The sequence below is a fragment of the Nicotiana sylvestris genome, chromosome 9 (assembly GCF_000393655.2).
Source record: "Nicotiana sylvestris chromosome 9, ASM39365v2, whole genome shotgun sequence".
In the NCBI taxonomy this organism is placed as follows: Eukaryota; Viridiplantae; Streptophyta; class Magnoliopsida; order Solanales; family Solanaceae; genus Nicotiana; species Nicotiana sylvestris.
In genome coordinates this window covers 192,463,970-192,488,598 of record NC_091065.1, presented here as the reverse complement: position 1 = coordinate 192,488,598, position 24,629 = coordinate 192,463,970, and the positions used below count along the sequence as shown (strand labels likewise).

General features: G+C 39.2%; 1 protein-coding gene across 1 annotated transcript; it reads left to right on the top strand.

The window, feature by feature from the left end:
• The first annotated feature begins 8,645 nt into the window (after positions 1 to 8,645).
• On the top strand, positions 8,646 to 9,035 carry LOC104227787 (uncharacterized). The gene has a single exon (XM_009780104.2). It carries the CDS (start codon positions 8,646 to 8,648, stop codon positions 9,033 to 9,035), a length of 390 nt encoding a protein of 129 aa, XP_009778406.2.
• Positions 9,036 to 24,629: the final 15,594 nt, after the last annotated feature.

Genomic DNA, 24,629 nt, shown 5'->3' with positions numbered 1-24,629 from the left:
AAAACATTTCATTTTCGTCCTAAAATAGTAATAAAGTTGAAGAGAAGGTTCCATGGTGTTCTTAAGTGATTAAGGTGTGTTTTTAACGATTTCTACCATTAAAATTTGCCCCCGTGCCTAGAAACGCAATCTCTACGCTTTGCAATCGTTTCCTCCTTCTAGTAGCTGTGTTTGGAGCTATTCTTGGAAGATAGGAATTTGTTGTTCTTGCTGGTTATTCAGGCTTTATACTTGGTTTTCCAAGGTAATCATCTTGGGACTCTTTTATGATCATTTTTACAAAGTTCTACGGACGTTTCATCAAGTTAGGGTCATATGGCAAATCTGCCGATTTAAACTCTATTATGAACAATTTATAGGTGCGTATAAGCTGCATATATATAGTGTTTTCGAAGCTTAGGACGTAAGGAACAACTTTCGTGAAGGAACTACAGGCATTCGGACATTCATTGGAGAGGTATGTTAAGGCTAAACTCTGTCCTTCCTTTTAGCACGAATTCTCGGAAATTCCTAAGACGTCAAATGTGATATTTTACTATTCTATTGCTAGAAAGACCTTCTGTGAAAGGCATTGTGATCGTAGCTGAAGTATTTTCATGATGTTATTAGGTTGATATTCCACTCGTTCGGTTAAATAGGGTATTCGACATCTATATATGTCATTTGTTTGGCTTTCTTAACTGTATGTCTATATATGTGAATGCTTATTCGTCTTTGGGTTGTGTGACTAGAAAATAAAGGCATTTAGTATTTGCGATCAGTTCTTCTCCCTTGTTAAAGTGTATCTTAGAATCTCTAAAGTGACACGTCGATTTCCAAAAATCTCAAATATAATTTTTATGTTTAAACTACTAAAACACTTGATTTTTGAAATACTTTCTTTTACTAAAATATCTAGAAATCAGGTACAAGGACTAAGTGAAGCACCTTAAGCTTTATATGAACATCTTCAGAGTTAAGTTATCTTTCTAAAAGTCGAGTTAAGTTTTCAAGCTTATTCAAAAGAAAAGAAAACATATGAGGTTCCACGAGACAATTGTATGCGATACGAAGGTGATTATGAGATCATGAGGATAAGAGTACCTATGAGCCAAGATTGGCTAAGTTCTTGTTATGGCCTATTATGTGCATTCAAAGTTCATATCATATATGGCATATTATGCATGGACTTCGAGCTATAATCGGAGGTAAGGGGCCTATTTGCCCGAAAAACTATATATATTGTACAGATGGCCACAAGTTGGCAATATGATACCGGTTAGCTACCGGAAGAGACCGCCATTGCTAGCATTTGGTTGGGTATGTCATGCATTTGCATCAATATATATGTATTCACGACATACGATTACACGAGCATACCATATATATTTGATTACTATGAAGTCGGATGTCGGCCATGAAGGCTATCAGAGTTTCAGTGTCAGGTGGTATCTCTATTACTTTTTTTTTTACATCAGCTATGTATGATTCTACTGTCTGCCTTACATACCAGTACATTTTTATTTATACTGATGTCCCATTGCCTGGGGACACTGCATTTTTGTTTCGTGCATGCAGGTCCAGGTACAGACTCTAATCGACCCCTCCGCTAGGATTTCGGGGTTCAGTTATGAGTTGGTATGCTCCACCTCTTCCTGGAGCTTTCATAGAATGGTTACTTTTGTTATACAGTTTGGGTATAGTCGGGGCCTTGTCTCGACAGTGCTTATGACACTCTTAGAGGCTATTATGGACACAGTATTCTAGGTTTCTTTTTGTAGCTTTCAGTCTCCAGCTCATAGGCTTGGCATGTATATATATGTGTGTGTAGGCATGTATGTCTCCAATCGCGGCCTCGTCGACCAGTTAGTACTTTATTATTTTGGCTCGTCTACCTTTGTTTATATGGTATATTGTTATTCAGGTCATGACCTTAATGGTCCAGGCTTAGTATTTCAGATGTTGTGTTGCTTGATCTATTGGGTCCCCAGTTTAGTTAGCTAGTATGTTTAGTGGCTAACTCGATCGAATACAGTATCGAGTGCCAGTCGTGACTCCCCTAGTTTGGGGCGTGATAAACTTGGTATCAGAGCAGGTCGTATCCCAGGGAGTCCACAAGCTGTGTCTAGTAGAGTCTTGCTTATGGGTGTGTTGTGCACCACACTTATAATCAGGAGGCTATGAGGCATTTAGGAATGGTTGCATTTCTTTCAATTAATAAATTGTGCTATAGAGCGAAGTTATAAGAACATATGGAATCTAAATCGTGCTTTATGATAGTTTTTACAAAGTTCTACGGACGTTTCATCAAGTTAGGGTCATATGGCAAATCTGCCGATTTAAACTCAATTATGAATTGTTTATATGTGTGTATAAGCTGCATATATATAGTGTTTTCGAAGCTTAGGATGTAAGGAACAACTTTCGTGAAGGAACTACAGGCATTCGGACGTTCATTGGAGAGGTATGTTAAGGCTAAACTATGTCCTTCCTTTTAGCACGAATTCTCGGAAATTCCTAAGACGTCAAATGTGATATTTTGCTATTCTATTGCTAGAAAGACCTTCTGTGAAAGGCATTGTGATCGTAGCTGAAGTATTTTCATGATGCTATTAGGTTGATATTCCACTTGTTCAGTTAAATAGGGTATTCGACATCTATATATGTCATTTGTTTGGCTTTCTTAACTGTATGTCTATATATGTGAATGCTTATTCGTCTTTGGGTTGTGTGACTAGAAAATAAAGGCATTTAGTATTTGCGATCAGTTCTTCTCCCTTGTTAAAGTGTATCTTAGAATCTCTAAAGTGGCACGTCGATTTCCAAAAATCTCAAATATAATTTTTATGTTTAAACTACTAAAACACTTGATTTTTGAAATACTTTCTTTTACTAAAATATCTAGAAATCATGTACAAGGACTAAGTGAAGCACCTTAAGCTTTATACGAACATCTTCAGAGTTAAGTTATCTTTCTAAAATTCGAGTTAAGTTTTCAAGCTTATTCAAAAGAAAAGAAAACATATGAGGTTCCACGAGACAATTGTATGCGATACGAAGGTGATTATGAGATCATGAGGATAAGAGTACCTATGAGCCAAGATTGGCTAAGTTCTTGTTATGGCCTATTATGTGCATTCAAAGTTCATATCATACATGGCATATTATGCATGGACTTCGAGCTATAATCAGAGGTAAGGGGCCTATTTGCCCGAAAAACTATATATATTGTACAGATGGCCACAGGTTGGCAATATGATACCGGTTAGCTACCGGAAGAGACCGCCATTTCTAGCATTTGGTTGGGTATGTCATGCATTTGCATCAATATATATGTATTCACGACATACGATTACACGAGCATACCATGCATATTTGATTACTATGAAGTCAGATGTCGGCCATGGAGGCTATCAGAGTTTCAGTGTCAGGTGGTATCTCTATTACTTTTTTTACATCAGCTATGTATGATTCTACTGTCTGCCTTACATACTAGTACATTTTTATTCGTACTGATATCCCATTGCCTGGGGACACTGCATTTTTGTTTCGTGCGTGCAGGTCCGGGTACGGACTTTGATCGACCCCTCCGCTAGGATTTCGGGGTTCAGCTGTGAATTGGTAAGCTCTACCTCTTCCTAGAGCTTTCATAGAATGGTTACTTTTGTTATACAGTTTGGGTATAGTCGGGGCCTTGTCTCGACAGTGCTTATGACACTCTTAGAGGCTATTGTGGACACAGTATTCTGGGTTTTTTTTTTTGTAGCTTCCAGTCTCCAGCCCATAGGCTTGGCATGTATATATATGTGTGTGTAGGCATGTATGTCTCCAATCGCGGCCTCGTCGACCAGTTAGTACTTTATTATTTTGGCTCGTCTACCTTAGTTTATATGGCTTATTGTTATTCAGGTCATGACCTTAATGGTCCAGACTTAGTATTTCAGATGTTGTGATGTCCGATCTGTTGGGCCCCCAGTTTAGTTAGCTAGTATGTTTAGTGGCTAACTCGATCGAATATAGTATCGAGTGCCAGTCGTGACTCCCCTAGTTTGGGGCGTGAAAAACTTGGTATCAGAGCAGGTCGTATCCCAGGGAGTCCACAAGTCGTGTCTAGTAGAGTCTTGCTTATGGGTGTGTTGTGCACCACACTTATAATCAGGAGGCTATGAGGCATTTAGGAATGGTTGCATTTCTTTCAATTAATAAATTGTGCTATAGAGCGAAGTTATAAGAACATATGAAATCTAAATCGTGCGTTGTGTTTCTTATCTAACAGGCAACCTACGCTCAGGAGATGGCACAGCAAGAGATAGGTATGGATCCGGGGGAAGGTACCAGTCGTTCTCCACCAGGTCAGAGGGATAGATTTCCCTTAGAGGCACACGGTGAGTCTCCAGTACCCCTAGTTTCAGCTTCCCCGGCACGTATTGGAGCCCCGGGAGATGCAGTACCCCCAGCCTCACCAGTTCCATTAGTACCCCATCAGAGACTGTGGAGTAGGGGATGAGGGAGGCAGTTCAGTTGCTGACTAGGATGGTTTCTATTCTTGAGCGACAGCTAGAATCGGGAGCAGATGCCTGGAGAGATCGGACAGGAAGCTCGACGGTACGAGAGTTTCTTCACTTGGCCCCTCCATTATTTACATGATCCAGTTCCACTGAGGATCCCCAGGATTTTATAGACCAAATGTATAGAGTATTGAGGGTGATGCATGCCTCCGTCACCAAGGTTGTGGAGTTGGCTTCTTTTCGACTACGTGATGCAGTTGTCCTATGGTATGAGGCATGGGGGAGATCTGGAGGACCTAATGCTCCGCCAGCAGAGTGGGAGGACTTCTCTGAGGCTTTTTTAGCCCATTATTTGCCACGGGAGGTTCGAGAGGCCCGTCTTGAGTAGTTTCTTAACCTGAAGCAGGGGGATATGAGTGTGAGGGATTATAGCCATAAGTTTAATTCTTTGGCGAGGTATGCACCAGATATTGTACGTACCATGAGGGCTAGAGTTCATCATTATGTGGATGGTTTGGGGGATCATCTGATTAGATATTGTAGGTAGCATCCCTATCGGATGATGTAGATATTTCCCGCATACAGGCTTTCGCTCAGACTACAGAGGACCTTTCCCGTCGGATTTGTGATACTCGTAAGGATAGGGAACAGAGTAAGAGGGCTCGTACTACGGGGTCTTATAGGGAGCCACGGGGTGATTTTAGGCCCCCACTCCATCGATATCCACCTCGGTCAGCAGGTAGTTTCCCACCACAGATGCAGGGCCAGCGGTTTGATCGATATATTCAGTCAGGACCGGGGCAGAGCTCAGGCCAGCCTGAGGGGCGTCGACAAGAGCGTTCCGCACAAATGAGACAGCCTACTCCTCCATGTACTTAGTGCGGTAAGCTGTACACCGGACAGTGTAGACAGGGTTCGAGTGCATGTTATCATTGTGGGCAGACAGGACATTTTATTAGTCGGTGCCCGGGGTTAGGGAGAGGTGCACCAGCTCAGCCTTCAGAATCCACAGCAGCCTCTTCACTCTCAGTCCTTGCTCCCCGACCAGGTCCACAGTTTACTCAGGGTCGTGGTAGGGGGAGAGGTGGAGGAGACACCTCATGTTCTAGTGGTGGCCAGAATTGTTTTTATGCACTCACAGGCTGACAGGATTTAGAGGCATCCCCAGATGTTGTCACAGGTATATTGACAATACATTCTCATCCATTTATGCATTTATAGATCTCGGCTCTACATTTTCATATATTACTCCATTTATTGCTGGTAAGCTTGACATGAGGTCTGAGTTGTTGCCACAGTCAGTTGAGGTGTCTACGCCAGTTGGAGACTCTATTGTAGCTAATCATGTCTATCGAGGTTGTACATTGTTAATTAATGACCGTCTACCTCTATTGATTTAGTTGAATTGGTTATGCTAGACTTTGATGTCATTATGGGTATGGATTGGTTGGCAACATGTTATGCTAATATTGATTGTCGTGCAAAGGTGGTTCGATTTCATTTTCCTGGTGAGCATGTCCTTGAATGGAAAGGTAATGCAGCCACGCCCAAGGGTAATTTTATTTCATACCTTAGGGCTCGGAAGTTTATTGTTAAAGGCTATATATACCATCTGGTTCATGTAAGGGATATAGATAAGGATCCAGCGACTCTTCAGTCGGTTCCTATTGTGAATGAATTCCCAACGGTATTCCTTGACAAGCTTCCAGGAATTCCCCCTGAAAGGGAAATCGATTTCGTTATAGATTTGCTTCCTGATACACAGCCTATATCCATTCCTCTCTATAGAATGGCTCCTGCAGAGCTAATGAAATTGAAGGAACAACTAAAGGACTTGCTCGACAAAGGCTTTATTAGGCCAAGTACATCCCCATGGGGTGCTCCGGTGCTCTTTGTTCGAAAGAAAGATGGCTCCTTGCGGATGTGTATGGACTACAGGCAACTAAATAAAGTCACTATCAAGAATAAGTATCCTCTTCCACGGATTGATGACTTGTTCGACCAGTTACAAGGTGCCAAATGCTTTTCGAAGATCGACTTGCGATCCGGTTATCATCAGTTACGAGTCAGGGATATTGATATCCCAAAAACAGCATTTAGGACGAGGTATGGCCATTTTGAATTCCTTGTCATGTCTTTCGGACTTACAAATGCCCAGCAACCTTTATGGATCTTATGAACCGGGTATTCAAACCATTCTTGGATGAATTTATGATTGTGTTTATTGACGACATCCTGATATATTCACGATCGGAAGCCGAGCATGCAGACCACTTGCGAGCTGTATTGTAGACTCTCCAAGACTACAGGTTATGTGCTAAATTCTCTAAATGTGAATTTTGGCTAACTTCTGTAGCTTTTCTTGGCCATGTTATTACCGGTGATGGTATCAAGGTTGATGGCCAAAAGATTGAAGCTGTGATGACTTGGCCAAGGACCTTGAATCTGATAGAGGTTCGTAGCTTTTTAGGCTTGGCAGGATATTACCGAAGGTTTGTGGAGCACCAATGACGAAACTAACACATAAGGGAGCTAAGTTTCAGTAGACTGAGGCATGTGAACAAAGTTTTTAGGAGCTAAAGAAAAGGCTTACGATGGCACCTGTCTTGACTCTTCCGGATGGCACCGAGGGTTATGTTGTATATTGTGATGCCTCGAGAATTGGCCTAGGTTGTGTTCTTATGTAGCATGGTAAGGTTATCGTGTACGCCTCCAGACAGTTGCGGAAACATGAACAGAACTATTATACGCACGATCTTGAGTTAGCCGCAGTTGTCTTCGCCCAAAAGATTTGGCGGCATTATCTATATGGGGTTCATATTGATGTTTTCACCGACCACCAGAGCCTTCAGTATTTATTTAAAAAGAGGGAGTTGAACCTACGACAAAGAAGATGGCTAGAATTACTAAAGGACTATGATGTTGATATTTTATATCATCCCGGCAAAGCTAATATTATTGTTGATGCCCTTAGCCGGAAGTCCATGGGCAGTCTAAGCCATGTTGAAGCTAATAAGGTCAAGATGACCAAATATCTATGCCAGCTAGCTAATTTGCAGGTGTGTTTGGTAGACGCAGAGGGTGGAGGCATTCTTGTTCAGAATACAGCAAAATCTTCTTTTGTTACTAAAGTGAAAGAGCGACAACACGAGGATCCTGAGCTTATAAAATTGAGGGAAAGTATTCCACAGTAGCGACAACCTTTATTTGAGCTAACTAGAGATGGAGTCCTTAGATACCAGGGCCGCTTAAGTGTACCGACAGTCGGAGAGCTCCGCGCCAAGATTCTTTCGGAGGCCCATTATTCTAGATATGCAGTTCACCCTGGAGCGACAAAGATGTATCGGGACCTTTGGCAGATCTATTGGTGGAATGGACTAAAAAAATATCGCGGAGATGGTAGCCCAATGTCCCAACTGCCAGCAAGTTAAAGCCGAACATCAGAGGCCTGGAGGCCTAACTCAGTATATTGAACTTCCATTATGGAAATGGGACATGATAAATATAGACTTTATCACTAGTTTGCTTTACACTCCATGGAGGTATGATTCTATTTGGGTAATTATTGATAGGCTTACAAAATCTGCTCATTTCCTGCCATCTAGGACGACATATTCAACCGAGGATTATGCCAAGCTTTACATTGGATAGATTGTTCGCCTTCACGGAATACCATTATCTATTATCTCTGATCGTGGGGCTCAATTTACAGCACATTTTTGGAAATCTTTTCAGAAGTGTCTAGGCACGCATGTAAATCTTAGCACCGCTTTTCATCCGCAAACTGATGGACAAGCAGAGCGTACTATTTAGACAGTTGAGGATATGTTACGTGCCTGCGTGCTAGATTTTAAAGGAAATTGGGATGATCATCTACCTCTTATTGAGTTCGCTTATAATAACAGTTTCCAAGCTAGTATTCAGATGGACCCTTACGAAGCACTATACGAGCGGAAGTGTAGGTCACCGATCGGTTGGTTTGAGGTCAAGGAAGCAGAGTTGTTAGGTTCTAATTTAGTCCAGCAAGCAATGGAAAAGGTAAAACTTATTAGAGACCGGCTGCGTACAACACAAAGTTGGCAGAAGTCTTATGCAGATGTTCAACGACGAGACTTAGAGTTTGATGTAGAAGATTAGGTTTTTCTGAAAGTATCGCCTATGAAGGGCATCATGCGATTTGGAAAGAAGGGGAAGCTCAGCCCCAGGTATGTTGGACCGTATAAGATTATTTGGAGGATTGGTAGGGTGGAGTGCAAGCTTGATTTGCCTTCAGAATTGGAAGTAGTCCATCCTATGTTTCATGTATCTATATTGCGGAAGTGCATTGGAGATCCTTCACGTATTACCCCCATGAAGGATATTCACATTGCTGAAGACTTATCTTATTCAGAGGTACCAGTAGCTATTTTAGATCGGCAGGTAAGAAAGCTTCGAACTAAAGAAGTGGCTTCCGTGAAAGTGTTATGGCGAAATAACAACATCGAGGAAATGACCTGGGAAGCTGAGGAGGAAATGAGGAAGAAGTACCCCCACCTATTTACGACTTAAGGTGAGTCGCATTTAAATAATTGGCAATTATTCCTTTACAACAACTTAATTGGATTTTAAATGACTTGAAAGTGCAATTTGAATTTCTTATTGCGAGATAGCTATACGAAGCCTAGTAGTTGGAATCCTCAGAATTTGATTTATGCTCTTCAATGTAACAAATATAGCCTTACAAATAACGTATTAGCGGAAAAGAAATGAAACCAAGGAATTGACTAGACCCATTCGCGGACGAATGTTCTTAAGGGGGGAGACTGTGAGACCCCATGTTTTTTTCTTTTTCTCTTACGTAATATACGTAACGTGGCATGGTTATATTAGGTATATATGATTGGGTGTAGCACATTGGGAGAATAAGAATGAAAATGTGTGGTAATATCAAGGAACTAAACTAAAGCTATAGGTCAAAGGAATCCCTTAAACAAAGGTTCGTGGTTAAAGAAATGGCTCGGGTGGCACCCCGCACGTTCGGAAGGTTTAAGTTAATTTACACATGTAGGATAAGACCAAGAGTGTCTAATATGCTAAGAATAATGTGTTATGAGGTATTATAATGTCACACCGGTCACATGTTAAGTTTTGGAATCAAGCAAGTTGTGAAATAAAGGTCGGCAAAAGTTATCGTAAATTTCTCTAATAAATTTTCTAAACTTTGGGTCAAATGTATCAGATCATTTCTCCCAATATATAAAGATTTATGGGACCCATAACCTACCGAATCGAATTTCTACGAGTCTAGTCCACAACCGAAAAAACCTCACATCAATCCGACATCGGAGTAAAACGTTATGATTGTTTTACCGCGGACTGTCCAGGCTTAAACCGGGTCGCGAACCGGTCGGGTCAAACAAGTAGTATAAGTCGACAAATTAGACTTTTCAGACCTAAAAATATTTCATTTTTGTCCTAAAACAGTAAGAAAGCTGAAGAGAAGGTTCCATGGTGTTCTTGAGTGATTAAGGTGCGTTTTAACGATTTCTACCGTTAAAATTTGCCCTTGTGCCTAGAAACGCAATCTCTACGCTTTGCAATCGTTTCCCCTTCTATTAGCTGTGTTTGGAGCTAAAATTGGAAGATAGGAATTTGTTGTTCTTGCTGGTTCTTCAGGCTTTATACTTGGTTTTCCAAGGTAATCATCTTGGGACGCTTTTATGATCGTTTTTACAAAGTTCTACGAACGTTTCGTCAAGTTAGGGTCATATGGCAAATTTGCCGATTTAAACTCAATTATGAACTGTTTATAGGTGAGTATAAGATGCATATATATAGTGTTTTCGAAGCTTAGGATGTAAGGAACAACTTTTGTGAAGGAACTACAGGCATTCGAACGTTCGTTGGAGAGGTATGTTAAGGCTAAATTCTGTCCTTCCTTTTAGCACGAATTCTGGGAAATTCCTAAGACGTCAAATGTGATATTTTACTATTCTATTGCTAGAAAGACCTTTTGTAAAAGGCATTGGGATCATAGCTGAAGTATTTTCATGATGCTATTAGGTTGATATTCCACTCGTTCGGTTAAATAGGGTATTCGACATCTATATATGTCATTTGTTCGGCTTTCTTAACTGTATGTCTATATATGTGAATGCTTATTCGTCTTTGGGTTGTGTGACTAGAAAATAAAGGCATTTAGTATTTGCGATCAGTCATTCTCCCTTGTTAAAGTTTATCTTAAAATCTCTAAAGTGACACATCGATTTCCAAAAATCTCAAATATAATTTTTATGTTTAAACTACTAAAACACTTGATTTTTGAAATACTTTCTTTTACTAAAATATCTAGAAATCAGGTACAAGGACTAAGTGAAGCACCTTAAGCTTTATATGAATATCTTCAGAGTTAAGTTATCTTTCTAAAAGTCGAGTTAAGTTTTCAAGCTTATTCAAAAGAAAAGAAAACATATGAGGTTCCACGAGACAATTGTATGCGATACGAAGGTGATTATGAGATCATGAGGATAAGAGTACCTATGAGCCAAGATTGGCTAAGTTCTTGTTATGGCCTATTATGTGCATTCAAAGTTCATATCATACATGGCATATTATGCATGGACTTCGAGCTATAATCGGAGGTAAGGGGCCTATTTGCCCGAAAAACTATATATATTGTACAGATGGCCACAGGTTGGCAATATGATACCGGTTAGCTACCGGAAGAGACCGCCATTGCTAGCATTTGGTTGGGTATGTCATGCATTTGCATCAATATATATGTATTCACGACATACGATTACATGAGCATACCATGCATATTTGATTACTATGAAGTCGGATGTCGGCCATTGAGGCTATCAGAGTTTCAGTGTCAGGTGGTATCTCTATTACTTTTTTTTTACATCAGCTATGTATGATTCTACTGTCTGCCTTACATACCAGTACATTTTTATTCGTACTGATGTCCCATTGCCTGGGGACACTGCATTTTTGTTTCGTGCATGCAGGTCCAGGTACGGACTCTAATCGACCTCTCCGCTAGGATTTCGGGGTTCAGTTATGAGTTGGTAAGCTCCACCTCTTCCTGGAGCTTTCATAGAATGGTTACTTTTGTTATACAGTTTGGGTATAGTCGGGGCCTTGTCTCGACAGTGCTTATGACACTCTTAGAGGCTATTGTGGACACAGTATTCTAGGTTTCTTTTTGTAGCTTTTAGTCTCCAGCTCATAGGCTTGGCATGTATATATATATGTGTGTAGGCATGTATGTCTCCAATTGCGGCCTCGTCGACCAATTAGTACTTTATTATTTTGGCTCGTCTACCTTTATTTATATGGCTTATTGTTATTCAGGTCATGACCTTAATGGTCCAGGCTTAGTATTTCAGATGTTGTGCTGCCTGATCTATTGGGTCCCCATTTTAGTTAGCTAGTATGTTTAGTGGCTAACTCGATCGAATACAGTATCGAGTGCCAGTCGTGCCTCCCCTAGTTTGGGGCGTGACAATCTACCCCCATCTTGCCAGCCTATCTTTGGTAGCTAGCTGTTGTTGTATTGCTACTCTCAATATGAATATCCACTTTGGTTGTCCTTGGTTATTGCACATTAGTTTCCTCCATGTTACTCTTTGAAAAACACATTGTAATGATCTGAAGAGTTCCCTGATTGAGCATTTCTCCATTTTCTAGACATCATCTTCATTCATTCCAGCCTTTGTAAAATACTCCTTAGCCTGAAATATCTTCTGAATTGCCTAGGAAGCATTCTTTGGTTCTATACTCCACACGGCATGGCCTTTGACATAGTAAGTGTGTATCCAATGCACCCATAGCTTGTCCTTCCTAGTATATATATTCCATAGCAATTTGCAAATAGCAGCTTCATTCCATAGTGCCACATCTATAAAGTTCAATCCCTCTGCAACCTTAGGTAAGCAAAGTCTTTCCCAAGCTATCAAGACCTTCTTAGTTGGTTCAGCATCCCCTGTCCACAGAAACCTTCTACAGATGGTCTCTATGAACTGTATAACTTTCTTAGGCAGTATAGAGATCTGTGCCCAAAATATTTGTATAGAAAACAGTACACTCTTCACTAGGACTGCTCTACCTGCATATGACAAATACTTTGTTGTCCAGTTCTGAATTATGTGCAACATTTTCTCAATTGGTGGCTCACATTGTATAGCATATAGTCTCTTAGTACTCAATGGAACCCCTAGATATCTGAAAGGCAGTTCTCCCTTTTATAACCAAGAATCTCCATAATTTGTTACTGAGTTGACTGATTCACCCCTCCAAAATAGATGCAACTCTTATTTGGATTAGCAACCAATCCTGAGGCTGCAGAGAATTTCTGGAAATGTTGATGCAGTATCTGCACAGATTGCACATCACCTCTACAAAAAATTAATAAATCATCTGCAAACCCCAGTTGCACTAAGTTAAACCTGGCACACCTGGGATGATATTTAAACTTCTTATCTTTCTTCATAGTCTTCACTAATGTAATAGTCCGACTTGTCATTTTGAGAATTTGTGTTCTGTTCAGTGGCTTAAAGTCTCGATCAGCTTTGAGATGTGTATTATAACTTGTGAGGGCGGTCAAGTTTGGTTTTCAGATAATTTGGGATTTAATTGAAAGAACAATTCTTGTTTTGGAAGCTTAAGTTGAAATAATTGACTGGATTGTGTATTATGTGTAAACGATCCTGGAATAGATTTTTGATGATTCCAATAGCTCCGTATGGTGATTTTGGACTTAGGAGCATGTCCGAAATTCTTTTTGAAAGTCTATAATTAAATTAGGCTTGAAATGACTAAAATAGAAATTTAAGTGTTGAAGTTTGACCGGGGAATTGACTTTTTGATATCAGGTTCGAAATCCAGTTCCAAAAATTTTCATAGCTCCGTTATATCATTTATGACTTGTGTGCAAAATTTGAGGTCAATCAGAGTTGATTTGATAGGTTCCGGCATCGAATGTAGAATTTGGAATTTGTTAGTTTTGAATAAGCTTGAATTGGGGTGTGATTCATGTTTTAGTATTGTTCAGTGTAATTTGAGATATCGACTAAGTTTGTGTCATATTATGTGACTTTTTAGTATATTTGGTTGGGGTCCTATGGGACTCAGATGAGTTTTGGAAGAGTTTTTGGAAGAAATTGGTATTTTGAGCATAAACATGTAATGATCCAAAGGTCCATTTTTAGTTCTAGAGATCAAAATTTGATTTCGAGACTTCCGAAATTTTTATAATGAATTATAGGAGCGATCTGGAAAGTTTGGTCTAATTTTGTCAAGTCGCGATTGGGTTTTTAATGTGAAACATGAGTTAATTGTTTAACGGGCGAAATGGAAATCTCACTAAGAAAATGAGCTCCAAATTGAGTTTTGATTGAAGTCCTAGGTCCGTATTATTATTTGTGACTCATAGGAACAAGAATCGTCGAATTCCGAGTTCGTATGATGGAGTTAGAGCATTTTTAGTGAAATTAAAGACTGTTGGTGCAGCAGGATCTGGTGCGCACTTTTAGCGACCAGATTAGATACATTTAGCGACGGAAATTGGGCCTTTAGCGACCAGAATCGGGTTTTTAATGTTGTTCTAGTTTTTTAGCCCATTTTGACATTTTGGGCGAAATAACACGGCTTGGGGCGATTTTTGAGCAAGAAATCATGAGAAATCTTGAGGTAAGTCACTTGTGATCATTTCTACTCCATAATATTGAATTATCATCGAATAATCCGACTAGATTACATATTTTTGAAGTGTAAAATAGGGATTTGGACCTAGGGATTTGAAAATAAGATTTGAGGATTTGAAGGCCAAGTTGTTATTGGAATTTTGTAATTTTGGTATGGTTGGACTTGTGGTTGAATGGGTTGTCGGATTTTGTGAGTTTCGTCGGATTCTGAGATGTAGGCCCCACGGGCGATTTTTAGTTAAATTTCGGATTTTTGTAAAAAATTAATATTTTCACATGGAATTAATTTATATAAATTGTATTGACTGAATCACATTAATTGTGGCTAGATTCAAGGCGTTCAGGTGCCGATTTACGAGGCAAGGACATAGCGGAGTAAAGAACTTCACGGTTTGAGATATGTAACTCTTTTAAACTTAGTGATGAGGGTATAAACCCCGAATTATGTGTTATGTGATTGATGTTGAGGTGACGCACATGCTAGGCGACGGGCGTGTGGGCGTGCACCCTGTGAATGATGACTCTGTTGTTTCCAGGACACTGTGTAGTGGTCCTACTTTGGTGATATCTGTGTTTTCACCATGTGATAAGTAAATTGAGTTGTACATCATGCTAGATATCATGTCTAGGCTTTATGCCAATACTGTTGAGACCCATAGTGGTCGCTTCATGCTGTCATCTCACTGATTTTATTGATATTTCGTACTCAGTCATATTCATGTATTCATATAATATCTCAGTCTTAATTGTTTCTATTGATACATTATATCATTATTTTGGGCTAATTTTCATGACATTGTGAGCCCGTGAGCGAGACTGGAGAGATTAATGACTGAGTGAGGCCGAGGGCCAGATTGTGATATATTGGTACTATAGCACGTGAGTTGTCCATGCATATACTGATTTTGATACTATAGCACGTGAGTTGTCCATACAGCACGTGAGTTGTCCGTGCAGATACTAATATTGATACTATAGCACGTGAGTTGTCCATGCAGCACGTGAGTTGTCCATGCAGATACTGATATTGATACTATAGCACGTGAGTTGTCCGTGTAGCACGTAAGTTGTCTGTGCAGATACTGATATTTATATTATAGCACGTGAGTTGTCCGTGTAGCACGTGAGTTGTCCGTGCAAATTTTAGCGCTTGGGCTGTAGGAACCCCTCCGGAGTCTGCACACCCCCAGTGAGCACAGTCAACAATAAATAAATGGATCGGATTGCAAGCTGCAACGAGCCTTATGACTATATATATATGGATCGGGTTGCACGCCACAACGAGCCTTCGGGCTATATATATATATATATGGATCGGGTTGCACGCCGCAACAAGTATAGTACAGTGCCGAGTGATTGAGAGTGCTGAGTATTGAGCATGGTAAAAGATAATGCGAGGTAGTGTGTGAGTACATGAGTTCATTACTAAGAGGCATTGCATTTAGCATGTGTACTTGAGATATATGCATAGAGTTGCATTTCTTTCTGCTGCCTGGTTTTGGTGACATTCATGATTTTACATGTATCTTGACATGTAGGCATAGAGATGGAAAAATCACAGTTTTCAAACTTACTCATATTTTGGTGATTTCAATGAAAAGAATTGAGTTTTACTGTTATACTTGAAAAGAAAATGCTTATTTTTCCTGAACTGTGAACGAGCTGAGCATTTTATTATTAATTTATTCTTTGTTCTACTTACGAATATTGTTGTGAAGTATTACTGGATGTGGGTGTGGACCTTAACCTTGGTACAAGCTCGTCACTGCTTTCAACCTGGGTTTAGGTTTGTTACTTATTGAGTACATGGGGTCGGTTGTACTCATACTACACTTCCTGCACATTACGTGCAGATTTTGGATGTCGATGCCGCCGTGTTCGATGAGAGCTGACTTGGAAGATGTTCCGGTGTCCCTGTTGTAGCTGCCTCTTGTTCATAGTAGCCTTAGATTTTAAAGTTTGTTTCTATACTTTTCAAACAGAAGATTTATTTATTTCATATCAGTTTTGCAAATTCTACTCATAGAATCTCATGATTTGTATTAACAGTCCTTGGGAGGTGTATAAGAGACCATTTATTTTTTCCTCAGTATGTTATATTTTTATTGGACTTGATGAGTTGGCTTACCTAGCGGGATGGGTTAGGTGTCATCACGACTAGCTGGATTTTGGGTCATGATAAATTGGTATCAGAGCTCTAGGTTCATAGGTTCTACAAGTCATGAGCAAGTGTCTAGTAGAGTCTTTAGGACAAACTTCCCATCTTTCTTTCCTTATCGTGCGGAATTGATTCAGCTTTGAAATATAACTCTTTGAATTCCTTACACGCATGCGTGTGTGCATGTGAGTGCTCGGTATCAGTTGTGCATTGAAGGGTTGTAATTCCATGAACGAGATTCGAGATGTGTAATTTGTGTTTTGGTAATGGGCCAGTTTAGAGGACTTGAGGCCAGGTGTAGACCGCAGCTTACGCTCGGTAGTTTCAGTTGTAACATGTGTATTGAACTTATATGTTCGGTAGTGTCCTTATGAGTTGAAATATGTAGCTCGATGAGCCGTTGAATGGTGATATGATGAGTACGAGAGGACTACGGGATGTGTTTAGATGGTTTGAAAGTGAAAAAAGGGGACTTTTGAGTATATGACTCCTGTCTCGATTTTGACGTAGAGTCTCGAGTTATGAATGTGTTGAAGGATATTTCATATTGTGAAATTGTGGGACAAATTAAAATTTTCATGTCTTGTTGATGAGTCCAAAATCAAAAAGATTAATTGATGGCCTAATAGTTGTGGCTGTGAAAGGTCATAGAGAGATGTCAGTTTGAAGCTAAATAGGTGGGTTATCACCTGCGAGGTAAACTACAGATGTGTGATCCTTACATTATTGTGGGGAGAATTTTTTTTTCTTTACTACTGGTAGGGTAGTGGTATTGGGATTTGAATTTGAATTAGTTAAGAAAGTTGACCTGACTGTCACGAGAATGAAGGTGAGTTTTGTGGACGATTGAGAAACCATATAGGTTGTGTTGCATGAGCTTGTGAAGAGTTTAGTTAAGTCTCACTGCGGTGTTATTACAGTAAATGAATATGGGTATAGAAAATTATTTAATGTTTTGATTTATGGCTTTGAGCCAAGTGGGGGAGCTTGCTATTGACAATTCAATTTTGATAGTTCTATGTTAAATTTAGATTTTGGTTCGAGACATGCTTGTGGGTTAGTTATGACCTGCAGAGGTTGAGATTGGGGAAGACTAGAAAAATAAAATTCCCGAATACGGGTTATATTGCATTTTATGAGTATATTACGATCATGGGATGATTAAGTTATTAATTGTGAAGAATGTAATGCGCATGGAACGTGAATGCGACCAGTGGTGTTAAGACAGGGTTACTCCCTTGAGTGTTGTTGTGCTAATGGGACATGTGTCATTTGGCTTGTTTAGGCGGTGCAATTTAGATTTGAGCAGAGTATATGACTATTGAAATAATTCTTATGAATTCAGAAAATGTATATGTAGCAATTGAATTTTTTTCGGATTTGTATGCCGCTAGAATCAATTATTTACATTGGATGGTACCGAAACTTGCAGTAATTATGTGTGACTACGGATTTTGTACTCCAGTATAAAGGAGGTAAAATATTGATTTTAAATTCACATAAGGTACTTTCAGAGTGGCGTTTCAGTTGCGATACTTACGGGGGTGCTTAAGAAGAATACAGTGGCTTATGGTCATTAGGGTCGTGTGGTTTTATGCTAGGAACTCTAGTAGTGAGCTTTGGGTAACGTTCATGGTGTACGTCAAGTAAGAGTGTCGACTTGATGGTAATTCGGAAAGGAATCAAAGAAATAGAATAGCTTGGTAGTAAGTTGGATCAACACGATAATGAATGTGATCAGTTCTTTTCTATAATAATGATGTGGTGATGCTTTACAGATGTTTTGGTGGCAATATTCTTGGGTTTGGTAACCTATATGGCTTGCTCGAGTTAGAGGAATTCATTTTTTGATATCTTGATTATGTGCAAATAGATTTCAAAGTCTTTGAGCCGGATATTTTCTACCGGTGTGAGGAACGCGTGGTGTATTTGATTTTCTCCTGGAAGGGAGAAGATGAAAGATTTTTAACTAATCGGGTATGTCTTCTACTGATGACTCAGATTTGATATGAAATGCTCGTACTTTTCGTATGATGGTCTAATAGGGGTGGTGTGTCATGTGGGATGAGAATTTGCATGTATAAGGTAGTAGTTCAGTTTTGAAGAACAAGACACAAATTTTGGACAGCATGACCAATTTTACATATTTATATCAATGTTATTACTGCTTGATATTTCCTGAGAATGGGTATGCATTTCAGAAGGGATATTGTATTTTGACTTACACATGTTTCATTGGTATTGTAGTACTCACTTGGATGATAGACTGCAGATATTCAAATTATTGTTATGTGGAACGAAATAATTTTAGAAGTATTTTTAGTGGGATGATCGTGCATGAGAGATGTTTTAGTCAATTGAGTACTGGAGTTGGGATCAATTACGGTGATTCATGTGTTCTATGAATTTGGAGACTAGGAGTCCCCAGAAGTATACTATTTCGGGAATTGTGGCATGCTTGATGTGACTATTTTATTTAAACCCAGTGGAGGCACTAGTTGCGCTAATTGATTGTTATAGCTACTCGATGTGAGTGTGCATATACGTGAGGTTTGAACACATGTGCGAGCATCGGGATAATTATTCATGCTCGGGAAGAAGCTTAGGCTATGATATGCCTAGAGTTGATTGTTAAGCTTAAAGTTATAATGTTTCTCGCATTCGTACCTTTGTTGAGAACTATCTTGGCTATACTTGAGGTTACAAAGAGGCTAATTTATAGAATAAACTTGGTTGTTGCTAATTCTGCGTTAACTTGCCGATGTGAGCTGTGATAGCGCAATTTGCCCATGCCTATAGTATAGCATGTTATTTATGCCAGTCTAGGAGCATGAGAATCCTATTTCATTTAGCATATACGTGCGTACTTTTTGGATTGCTCCTATATGATATGCTTGGACGGGAGGCCTATGACCATGACATGTGGACTATATTATTGGCAACTGAGTTGCTTGTACGGTTGTTGTTAATGTGAGCTATAGGAGTGTTGGTTACTATTATTAGATTCATATGTCTTGGTTATACTATGAATGATGAGCTCATAACATTGTGTTTGTGGTGATGCTTATTGAATTTGCGAAACAGTTCTCTTCTTTGAGACATTTTCCATTTTGGGTGCACGGATTTCACAGTTGAGGCTTGAGTTATATTGGTGTGGAAATCGCATCTCCTTGACCGTCTATCAGATTAATTGCTTCCTTCCTCTACATGCTATGATATTTTCTAATCAGGACAATTTAAGAAAAATTATGTGCATGCACACACAGATGGTCTTCTCATGAAAATTGATTTGTTGGTTTTAAATAATTTTCTGTGCCAGAAAGGCAGGATTACACTGAAATAGCTGGAATAGTTGTGTTTGGTGCCTAGAATAGGTACTATGATGTTTGATTACAGCGTACTGGAAAAATCATTTAGAATTCAGCATAAACAAGTGGCTATGGTACTTGTTGATTGAGGGAAAGCTCCACAACATGTTGATCAGATTGGGGTTAGGTAATCACACATGTTCTTTTCATTATCGATAATGTATAAAGGTTTTGGAACCAGGTTTTATGGAATGTTGGGGTTTAATACTGGTACTTGATTGGTTTGAGTAGTTACTATGATCGGAAATAGGTATTACAAGTATGCAAGTTATGTGGCATATTATGTGATTACATCTTGGGTTATGGTTAAAGCTTAATACATCTTGCTCAAATTTATACAATGTACAAATGCGGAATTCGGGTCTTGAAAAAAAATTTGGATTTTAGAAATTTCGTTCCAAGGTTTATGGGACACGGTTAAAGTAATGATTTTCAACTATGTTGTGTTGTCATGCCTAAATGGAATAGGATGACATGGGATTACCCCGGATATGTACATGGTAAGGCTACACGTCGATTTGATGGCATTGGGAACAACTCTTAGCACGTTCGAGGATGAACGTATGTTTAAGTGGGGGAGAATGTAACAGCCCGACTTGTCATTTTGATAATTTGCATTCCGTTCAGTGTCTTAAGGTCTCGAGCAGCTTTGAGATGTGTATTATAACTTGCGAAGGTGGTCAAGTTTGGTTTTCAGATAATTTGGGATTTAATTGAAAGAACAATTCTTGTTTTGGAAGCTTAAGTTGAAATAATTGACCGGATGGTATATTATGTGTAAACGACCCCGAAATAGATTTTTGATGATTCCAATAGCTCTGTATGGTAATTTTGGACTTAGGAGCATGTCCAGAATTCGTTTTGGAAGTCTATAGTTAAATTAGGCTTGAAATGGCTAAAATAGAAGTTTAAGTGTTGAAGTTTGACCGGGGAGTTGACTTTTTAATATCGGGGTCAAAATCCAGTTCTGAAAATTTTCATAGCTCCGTTATATCAATTATGACTTGTGGGCAAAATTTGAGGTCAACCGGAGTTGATTTGATAAGTTCCGGCATCGAATGTAGAATTTGGAATTTGATAGTTTAGAATAGGCTTGAATTGAAGACATGTATTAAAGACATGTATGCATGCTATGCTGGATAAAAGACATGTATGCTGGAGCTAAGACTCGGGTTAGGACAGTAGGAGGCGACTCTGAACACTTTCCAGTTATTACGGGGTTGCACCAAGGGTCTGCGCTCAGCCCATTCCTATTTGCCCTGGTGATGGATGCACTGACTCATCATATTCAAGGGGAGGTGCCATGGTGCATGCTATTTGCTGATGACATTATTCTAATTGACGAGACACGAGGCGGCGTCAACGAGAGGCTAGAGATTTGGAGACATGCTCTTGAGTCTAAAGGTTTCAAGTTGAGCAGGACGAAGACGGAATACCTCGAGTGCAAATTTGGAGTTGAGCCGACGGAAGCGGGAGTTGAAGTGAGGCTTGACTCTCAAGTCATTCCCAAGAGGGGTAGTTTCAAGTACCTTGGATCGGTTATTCAGGGGATCGGGGAGATTGACGAGGATGTCACACACCGTATAGGGGTGGGGTGGATGAAGTGGAGGTTAGCGTCGGGAGTCTTGTGTGACAAGAAAGTGCCACCGTTACTAAAAGGTAAGTTTTATAGAGCAGTGGTTAGGTCTGCCATGTTATATGGAACTGAATGTTGGCCGGTAAAGAACTCTCACATCCAGAAGATGAAAGTAGCAGAGATGAGGATGTTGAGGTGGATGTGCGGGCATACAAGGATGGATAAGATTAGGAATGAAGATATACGAGAGAAGGTGGGTATGGCCCCCATGGAGGACAAGATGCGGGAAGTAAGACTCAGATGGTTTGGGCACATTCAGAGGAGGAGCACTGATGCACCGGTGAGAAGGTGTGAGCGATTGGCGGTAGTGGGCACGCGGAGAGGTAGAGGGCGACCTAAGAAGTATTGGGGAGAGGTGATCAGACAGGACATGGCACGACTTAGGATTACTGAGGACATGGCCCTTGACAGGGAATTATGGAGGTCGAGCATTAAGGTTGTAGGTTAGGGGGAAAATTGTGAATATTTCTACAACACAATAGAGTGAGACTAGCCAGTTAGGAGTTAGACTAAGAATGTCATTACTCGTCTATTGATGCAGGGCTTTACCTGCTAGTTTTTACTATACCAGCCATCTATTTCGTATTTCGTATTCTGTATTTCATATCTCTTATATTGTTGTTATTTTATTATGCATTTTTGTGGTACTAATATATCGTCTCCTGTTGCTTTTTTGAGCCGAGGGTCTCCTGGAAACAGCCTCTCTACCCTTCGGGGTAGGGGTAAGGTTTGCGTACATATTACCCTCCCCACACCCCACTTGTGGGATTATACTAGGTTGTTGTTGTTGTTGTTGTTGTTGTAGGCTTGAATTGGGGTGTGATTCATGTTTTAGTATTGTTCAATATAATTTGATATATCGACTAAGTTTGTGTCATATTATGTAACTTGTTAGTATATTTGGTTGGGGTCCTATGGGGCTCGGATGAGTTTTGGAAGAGTTTTTGGAAGAAATTGGTATTTTGAGCATAAACATGTAATGATCCAAAGGATCATTTTTAGTTATAGAGATTGAAATTTGATTTCGAGACTTCCGGAATTTTTATAATGAATTATAGGAGCGATCTGGAAAGTTTGGTCTAATTCGTCAAGTCGCAATTGGGTTTTTAACGTAAAACATAAGTTAATTATTTAACGAGCAAAATGGGTATCTCACTAAGTAAATGAGCTCCAAATTGAGTTTTGATTGAAGGACTAGGTTCGTATTATTATTTGTGACTCAAAGGAACAAGAATCGTCGAATTTCGAGTTCGTATGATGGAGTTAAAGCATTTTTAGTGAAATTAAAGACTGCTGGTGGAGCAGGATCTGGTGCGCACCTTTAACGACTAGATTTGATACTTTTAGCGACGGGAATTGGGCCTTTAGCTACCAGAATCGGGTTTTTAATGATGTTCAGGTTTTTAGCCCATTTTGATATTTTTAGGCGAAAGAACACGGCCTACGGCGATTTTTAAGCAAGAAATCATGGGAAATCTTGAGGTAAGTCACTTGTGATCATTTCTACTCCATAATATTGAATTATCATCGAATAATCCAACTAGATTACATATTTTTGAGGTGTAAATTGGGAATTGGGACCTAGGGATTTGAAAATAAGATTTGAGGATTTGAAGGCCAAGTTATTATCGGAATTTAGTAATTTTGGTATGGATGGACTCATGGTTGAATGGATTGTCGGATTTTTGAGTTTCGTCGAATTCCGAGATGTGGGCCCCACAAGCGATTTTTAGTTAAATTTCAGATTTTAGTGAAAAATTAATATTTTCACATGGAATTAATTTATATAAATTGTATTGACTGAATCATATTAATTGTGGCTAGATTCAAGGCGTTCGGATGCCGATTTACGAGGCAAAGGCATAGCGGAGTAAAGAACTTCACGGTTTGAGATATGTAAGTCTTTTAAACTTAGCGCTGAGGGTATTGTTGATACCAAATTTTTCCCTGTATATTTTTATATGCAAATAATACTTTCAAAATAGCGTATGTATGCATATATAAGTATGTCCAAATGTTTTAATATTTTTTCTTAATTTTTAAAGATTTTAAAATCAATTTATTGCCCTATTTTATCAAGAAAACCCCAATAATTATTCTCAAAATTATCATTTTAGTGATTCATTTATTGGAATCTCATATTTATAATAAAATATAGCTAATGTGATTTTTTCACATTTTTACAAATTTATTTAGTATTTTTAAAAGCTAAATTGCATATAATTGCAATATTAGCCTCTTTCAGATTTAATTACATTTATATCTATAAAAATCAGGTCCAATATTTTTAATTTGACAACTATGTACTATTAATCATTTTAATACCTTTTATTTATTTCCAGAAATTATTTTATTATTTTGTATAAATCAAATAGGGAAAAGTGGTTATTTAAATGTTAGCCTCATTTTGTTTCAATTATGGCCTGAATTGAACCCCAATTTTAAACCCAATTATCCAGCCCAAATCCTACCTACCCATTCAATCCAGGTTGTTGATCAAAATGATCAACGGCCACCCTTAACCCTTTCCTAAATTAATTCTGACCTACCCCCAAACCTTAGTCATTTCTGCTTGCAGCCGCCTTTGAATCCCCCCCCCCCTCCCAATCCTCTCTCAAACCCTAGCCGCCACCTTCAATTAGCACCCTAAAATCGCCTGAATCAACGGCTTCCAAAGCTATTAAAGGCCTGTATATACCTCCTATGACTTCTACCTGCCTGGTTATCATATTTTCAAGGCTAGACCTTGAAGAAATTTTGGTCCAGACCTAGGTTGATTTCAGTTCCATGGCTATCTCTGACCTTGCTCCGGCCAGCCATGGCTATTCGAGCCTGATCTTGACTTCTCCTGCTCAGATCGATGCTTTCCAAGCCTTTCTCACCATCTGGGTTCTTCTGAAACCCTAACCTTCGAGGTTCTTCCGATTCTTTTAGATCCATTGTAAATCTGTGTTTATTCTAAACTTCTAAATGTTTTCTCAAAAAATTCTTTCAAACCTTTACCTTCAGAACCTTTATCTTTTCCGATTTAGGGTTGGGTTAAGTTATTTAGAAGCTTTCTCTAATCTTTAGCATGTTCTACTGTGTTTCTTTATGTTATTCTTCTACTGGAGTGTGCATGATTAAAAGTTTTAGTTCTTTCTTGAGTTTTCTGATTTTATTTTGTTGATGTTTTGCCTGATTTACTTGTTTTTCATCTCTATACTCGAGTGATGGTGAAAACCCTAAAATTTGGGGTTCATTCGAGTCCTGAGACTATTTTCTATGTGATTTACTCGTTCGTCATACTCTGAA